This window comes from Clarias gariepinus, chromosome 27 (genome assembly GCF_024256425.1).
Source record: "Clarias gariepinus isolate MV-2021 ecotype Netherlands chromosome 27, CGAR_prim_01v2, whole genome shotgun sequence".
In the NCBI taxonomy this organism is placed as follows: Eukaryota; Metazoa; Chordata; class Actinopteri; order Siluriformes; family Clariidae; genus Clarias; species Clarias gariepinus.
The window spans coordinates 9746034-9753517 of NC_071126.1; the positions used below are offsets into that span (position 1 = coordinate 9746034).

Consider the following 7484-nt stretch of genomic DNA (forward strand, 5'->3'; position numbering starts at 1 on the left):
GTGGAACTCATGGGAACAAGGTGTGACAAGCCACTGGAGGCAAGGAGAAAGGGTTGTTTGGTTCAACACCCATTGTCAAATCTTGGGATTATTTAATTTATACATTTTTAATGTAATTAATTTATGTGAGTTGTCTGATCAATGTCTTATCTATACAATTTCAATTCAATTGTATTCATATAGCACTTTTAACAATGATCAATGTCACAAAGCAGCTTAGGGAAAATTAGGGAAAATTAGTGAAAATCTCATCAAAATTTATACAGATGGCAAGAGTTACCTGTGAAAGAAGACCCTGAAATTCCTGTTTGATATTCCTAATCAAATTTAATGGATTCCTTTACAATCTAAGTAGATTTTAAATGACACAAGAAGAGAAATCTTTGCTGTGTGGATTATTTAATCATTAGTTTCTCTTTTTTTACTCATCTTTTGTGTCAAATTGTGCAACTTTGGTTTATTTTATTTTTTTATTTATGAAGTAACAATCACTAGTTAATGAGCTAATTAATTAACAAATTGATTCATTTCTTTCCCATGCTGATTATCCTCTTTAGCATCATGTGGGGCCTCAAGCTATCCCATAAAAAATTACCATTACTACTACTACAAGTATACTTAAAATAATACACACACACAGGGCATCAAAGACTCAATTTAAAAATTAAATAATAAGACCACTACTTTGCGGGCATGATGCAAATCTTGGCATAGATTTTACCCACTGCTAGAGAATTGTAGGTCCCTTGTTACAAACATGGCTTAATTTTGTCGTATCACAAGCCATTGTAAAATGTAATTTTTTGGAACACACACACACACACACACACACACATTAAAAAGACTTCAAAATATGTATAAAAATGTTTTTAATTCATATAACCATTTTTTGTAATTATGTTATAATGACGTAATAATGGTTACAGTTTCATCACAGCTAAACAGGACACAGCAAAAAAATTGCCTATTACAAAATTTAATAGTTGTCTCTCTTATAACAGTTACATTGTCATTATTAATTATGATAATGTAGTGAAAAAATACTGTAAAATTTTTAATTAAAAATAATATACATTCATAAATAATAAATAAATAAATATGTAACAGTTTTTCAATGAAGATCAGTCTTTTGTCTTTGGACTGTTAACTTTTTTTTTTTTTTTTGCATCTAAAGACATATAAATAAAAAATGGGGAGGGGGTACACACAACAACCAGCTCTTAGTTTTCCGATATGACACTTACAAGCATTTTTCCAAAGTAAAACTCTGATAGAATAAAGACAAAATTACATTAAATAGACATTTGTTTTGCATATTCATTAAAATCATTAGGAACTATTTACATTGCTTGTTTATTTTTAAGTGTATGTTTCAGGTTAATTTATTTTCATTACATATGAATATTGTCATTTAAAAAAAATAAAGGCAGAGAATCAGAGAACTGGAAGACAATTTTGCTTACCCAAGTTACAGTAAAGGTTTTAATCATTCATTTCATGCTACTCCACCCACCTCCCTTCATTCTCTCTCTTGCCCTCACTCACACACACACACACACACACACTACATGTCAAATTCATGCCAGATAATTAAATATAAGTTAAAAGAAAAAACAAACAGTAAAACAAGAAGCATACTGCCAGTATGTAGCCAGTGTTAGGTCTGCATTAAGGACTGTGTGAAGCTTTTCAGAGATGCTGGAATAGGCAGTTTATCCAGACTTTGTGGAAATTCCTGTGGAGGCAGTTGAGACAGGATTTTTTGCATAGCTACGAGGAAGAGTGTTCCTGGATTTCTCCCAACAAGGTAGTTAAAAGTCTCCTCACCCAGAACTTCGGACCAGCACTGCGGATCCTTTTGCAGTGCGCTCTTCATTTTGAACTGCACCCGAGGCATGAACATGAGCAGGCTCTCAAGGCACATCTCCTTGGCACGTGTGTTCACTTTGGAGGTCCAGAGCTGCTCCAGGGTGAGATCCAGTGGTGTCATACCGTTGTGGTCCTCAGCATGAGGTGAAGCCCCGTTTCCCAATAACAGTACGACAGCCTCTGAGTGTGACAGTTCACAAGCCAGATGGAGTGGAGTTTTGCCGTCCTCCATGTGGTTGCATCCTCCTCGGTCCATGTACGAGCGCAGAGCGGGCATTCTATGTGCCACCTGAAGGATGAGAGCCATGATGTCCTTCCTGTCGTAGCGGACAGCCATGGCCAAGTGCGGGGCAGATGGTGCACAGCAGCAGAAACGCTCTCCTGGCATGGCAAGAGCGCCGTCTGAGAACTGATTCAGCAAATATTGTGCGTAAGCTCGGTGGTCGTGCACGATGGCATACAGGAGCGCCTCGGATGGAGAGTAGGTCCGTTGCTGGCTGCTATCTTCCCAGTGAAAGGTTTCCATGTTGCGCATGTCCTCCAGCATCCACACAGGTTTATGGTCGCGCACAGCTTGGTAAAACAGAAAGGAGAGAAGCTTGCGCTCCTTGCACGTGTCCTCCATCAATCCAGGCGACAGGGGAAGATCGGCTACGCGGAGAAACGAGAACGCTTTTAGGCTGTCAGTGTTAAAAGTCACAATCGCTCGTCTCACAAGAAAAAATAAAGGCACAAGAAATTAATACCTGATATGTTCATAAAGGAGGCGCGGCTGTCACTCTCACACGGTTGATGATTAGAAGGTCTCTGCAGTGCTCGATCAGTGCGCGTGCGCGTACGCGGCGTTCCTAATGTACAGTGCGAGATCGCGTTGCCCGTTGCCATGGTACCACCCAAGCCATAAAGGACGCTACCTGCTGTGACGTCACTGAGGGACGCCTGTAACGGAACTGCCTATTCAAACACAAACAGTACAGTAGGTTCTCTCCATATTTATACCCCCCCCCCGCCCTCCCTCTATATCGTGCGTTCAGAATGTGCCAATCATGTATTTATTTATTTATTTATTTATTTATTAATTCTCGCACAGTATCGCGATGTGTGGTTATTCTGGAAAAGCTGTTCGAAATTTTCCATGGACTAAATCCGTGTATTTATCACCAGCTTAAAAAAAACCCTGCTCCGCCAGAAAAACACGTTTTTCGATGGTTAAATTGTTTTCAGTGTATCCGGCTAATAAATATATACAAATATGTACATATTTAATCTGCTATGTGAGATTACAGAAGTCATTCCCCCTTCCAACACGGTCTCATAAAAAGTGTTTTTATTTAAACTATTAAACCCTATATTGTACATTAAGGCTATATGCAATTGTTTTTCACTTTATTAGGCTTTTAGTTAACAAAGCAAATCTCTGGCTCATGTACAATGTATGCATAAAACACCTTTTATATATGCTTGTATCTTATTTCAGATTTAGTTTACTCATTGATTTGTATTTATTTATTTTATTAATCTCCAGATTAATCCATAGAATTAAATTGTGGCTGCCGGAATTACTGCATTTGGCCACAAGAGTATTATTAGTCAGATCAGGAACTGGCATCCCAGCGGTGTTCACTGGGTTTAAGGTCAGGGCTCTGTATAAAATACTTAAGCACTTCCACTCCAAACTTCCATGTCTTTATGGAGTTTTGGTTGGTGCGCATGTTGGAACAGGTTTCGCTGAGAAGGCATAAAACTACATAATACAAAGACATTATATGCAAATACAGGCATCAGTTACTGGAAGGAAGATCTATGGGTCAGCGGTCCACAAACTTTTGGCCGTTTAGAGTATTTTCATTTTGTTTTAAAGTTTTAATCTCCATTGCAATAATTGTACAGCACCTAAGTTTATCTCATTTACTCTCACTCACTCATCATCTATACCACTTTATCTTGTATACAGGATTACGGGGGGCCTGAAGCTTATCCCAGGAGGCTTAGGGAATGAGGTGGGATACACCCTGTTTGGGGTGCCAGTCCATTGCAGGACACACTTACACGAACACACTCATTCACACACTACAGGCAATTTGGAAAAGCCAGTTAGCATAATTAGCATGTCTTCGCACTGTGGAATGAAACCCACCAAGCACAGGGAGAACATGCAAATTCCATGCACACAGACCCCAAGGCGAAAAACAAACCCGGAACCTGGAGGTGCAAGGCGACAGTGCAAACCATTAAACCACAATGCCGCTACTTACTTACTAATTTATCTTTTCAGTTAAAGAAAAGTCAATTAGGGAGTACTAGGGAGTAGCCTAGACCATAAAGTGCATATTTTTATGCAAATAGACATTCATAATCAAACTTTCAGGACCTTTTCTCCCCCTCCTTTAAAGCTATCACACTGACTTCAGTTTTTTTCAGGCTGTGATTGGATAATAAATGCATTTTACTATAACACATCTAGAATGCCCAAAGAATATACATTGCAGGATTAAGTTTCTAAACAAAGTCACTTCTAAACACAAACAGCTTTTAATTAAAAGAAAAAAGAATCATTTGTTGCTAAGGCCTATTTTTTGCCTTTTAATGCAGAATAATATGATTATAAGGAATTACCAATAAGAAAGACATATTGCTTTTCAAAAAAGTCATTTATTATTCACTTTAGTCTAGTATGCATGATTGGTAAGCTAGTACTAAAATACTGTACCAGTTAAAATGAAAAGTTGAATCCATCTCTGTCATCAACGAAAGGCAACTGAAGATCATGTCCTGGTCCCAGTCATCCTGGGGGATAAACTGTCTAGTGTACACAAGATTAAAAACATGCTGTCTCTTCTCTTCTCTTCTCTTCTCTTCTCTTCTCTTCTCTTTTCTTCTCACAGTGTATGTTTTTGTGTACATTCTATACAAACAAAAATCAATGTATGTTTTCAAATAAAGAATATTAATTTGAATAAAAAACATTTGTTTGTTTTCTTTGTTTGATTCAATCTGAATAATTGCATTTTACAATGCAAACTAACATTTCTAATATGTGTGTGTGTGTGTGTGTGTGTGTGTTGGGGGATATATTCACAACCTGTATCTACATGATTTTATGCAGTTGCAGTAGGTAAAAATGCCACATGAATGAACAAGTGTACAAGTGTTTTCTAATAAAGTGGACAATTATTTTAAAAAATAAAATAGATTCCTGCTTCCTGACCGCAGAGGGCAGTAGTGCACTTTCTTTCCTGCTTACCTTTCATGAGACACATTTACACCAGGAAGCTATTTGTCTGGACTAGGAGAAACTGCACTTTGCATCATTAATATTGCTTAACCTTGCTGATGAACTAATTTCTATGAACTAGTGAATTTGGTAAATTTGGAAAAAAAAGTTTTTCGCTTTTACTTCACTATTGATACCTTACAATTAACAGAATTATAATTTTCTAATAAAAGAACAGTTTACTTAACATTTATTAAACATTTGGATGGGAATGTTCCATATGATATTTGTGACTAGTACAGGAAAAGGAGTGTCTTTCTTTGTACACTTTGATGAAAACTAATGCATTAATGAAATTAGCTAAAGCCTTCCTCATAATTGAATTTTTATAAATTCCTCTCACTTGTTTTAAACCCTAAATTTTGCACAGGCTTAAATTGTAGCCTAATGCTTCTGTGTTTAAGCACAATCAGTGAAGATGTGCTTGACTGAATTTCCCATCCCTATATAGTGCCATCAATACAATAGCTGAGATGCTTTCTAAAACGCATTGATTTCCTGCCTTAGTTTGTGAGAATGTGAGAGACAGAGAGGGAGGGATACCAGTATATGTAGACAATTGGAGTAATCACCCTTATTGCCAAGAAGTACTTCAAAGAGTAGACTCTATTAAATATGTCGAAGTTGCAAACAAGGACCTTCACATTTTACTGCAGCATTTACAAAGGAAAGCATGAGAAGACTAAAATTGATTCCTGAGTTGAGAATGCTTGGCTTTAAAGTGGCCTATCTTGAGAAAATTGTGGTTCTATTCCAACAGAAGTGGATAAGAATAAAGTGGATATAATGGAGTAATCACTATATCTTAGAGCGATCTTATAGGAGCAATTTAGAACTGTCGATCAACCTGCTGGCAAGTTTATGGAACCCATAAAAACCCATAAAAATGTGGACCTCAACGAGAACATATGAAACATATGGATTGCAGAGTCAATAACTGATGTTTATGATTGCACCACAGACCCTGGAGCTGTTAGGTGGCAAGGCCGCCTGCTGTGCCACCATGCCACCATGTGTTCTAATCACAGATTGTCTTTTTTCTTTTTAAAAACATTGCATTATTGTGCTAATTATAATCGTAGTATTAGGTCTATTAGGGTTAATCAAGAAAATTGCTTACTACAAGCTTAGCTAAATAAATCATCTACTAGTTAAATCTTGTATTTATCTAATGATGGAAAAAGGACAAAGATTGGACATGCTGATAAACTAAAAGCTTTATAATTAAGCACTTTCTTTTTCTGGTCCCAATTTATTGCCACAAACCGGTAAATATGTAAACATTATTTTAAAAGAACAAAACACAATTTCATACTTACTTAATTCCAGTCAAGGATGTGTGATTCACACTGTGATCTCATTACAATATTAGATTCTCACATAATGGGTTTGTGTCATGAAAAATGGATTTCAGGTCAGACAAGTAGAACCTTCAAACATTAGCATATATTTATGCATTACATGCTTTTATCTGAGAACATTTACAAGTGCGGTAAAATTAATGTATGCATGGAGCAGCTGAGGATCACAATCTTCTTATCATAAATCATTGTGCTTCCACTAACAGGTTTAGGTGTCATGATTGCAAATTCATATATATTTCTAAGAGCCAACAACTGTAATGAAGGGTTAATAATCTGTGCATGTAGGACAATTATAACTGAAGTAAAAAAAGCACTTATACAAAAGTTGAATGAAGAGCTAAAAAGCTTTGCACATATCACCTTTGAAGTGAGCAAGGCCTAACAGATGCCATATGGCAGTTTTGGACTGAAATATATATTTTTTTCTTTTTTTTGCATTTTGTCAGGATTTAAGTAAATTTACAGGTAGAAAAATATTTCCTGTTGTGTTTGTTGCCACTCCAAGATTTCATACAATTGTCTTTAGCTTTGATTACAGCACACAATTTGAAGGCCAGTTCATGTGTGGAAATTATTCCTCATGCTCCCAGAACCACTCTGTCACAATCTGAGTACTGGAATAGTTCCATGCCATCAGGGAAGAAAAACGTAAGTGAACCAGGTCATTCAGTACATTCAGGTTTTTAGCGGACTTATTTTGGTAATGACAGGTTTTGATAATGACTTGAAGGGTTCTTAACCCACTTACATTAATTTTAAATCTCTAAGTTGTTTTCTTTGTTTGATGGAGCCCAAAAATGCGACCTTCTGAAAAGGTATTATTATTATTATTTTTTTGGCTAGGCAGAAAATAACCAACAATATTGGAGTGATTGGGATAATTCAGTGTTCAGACATTTGTCTTTGTTACTTATTATACTTAAATTGCATGTATCTTGTTATATTTAGATGAACATATACAAGCAAAATATGCATTC

The 7484-nt window shown here is 36.4% G+C and overlaps 1 protein-coding gene across 1 annotated transcript; it reads right to left on the minus strand.

Moving 5' to 3' along the window:
- Positions 1-1175: 1175 nt before the first annotated feature.
- Positions 1176-2771, minus strand: zgc:112001 (uncharacterized protein LOC550384 homolog). The gene is made up of 2 exons (XM_053489289.1): positions 2616-2771; positions 1176-2520 (listed from the first exon to the last, which is right to left on the minus strand). The coding sequence occupies exons 1-2, from the start codon at positions 2752-2754 to the stop codon at positions 1658-1660; spliced, it is 1002 nt and encodes a 333-aa protein (XP_053345264.1). The 5' UTR covers positions 2755-2771; the 3' UTR covers positions 1176-1657.
- Positions 2772-7484: the final 4713 nt, after the last annotated feature.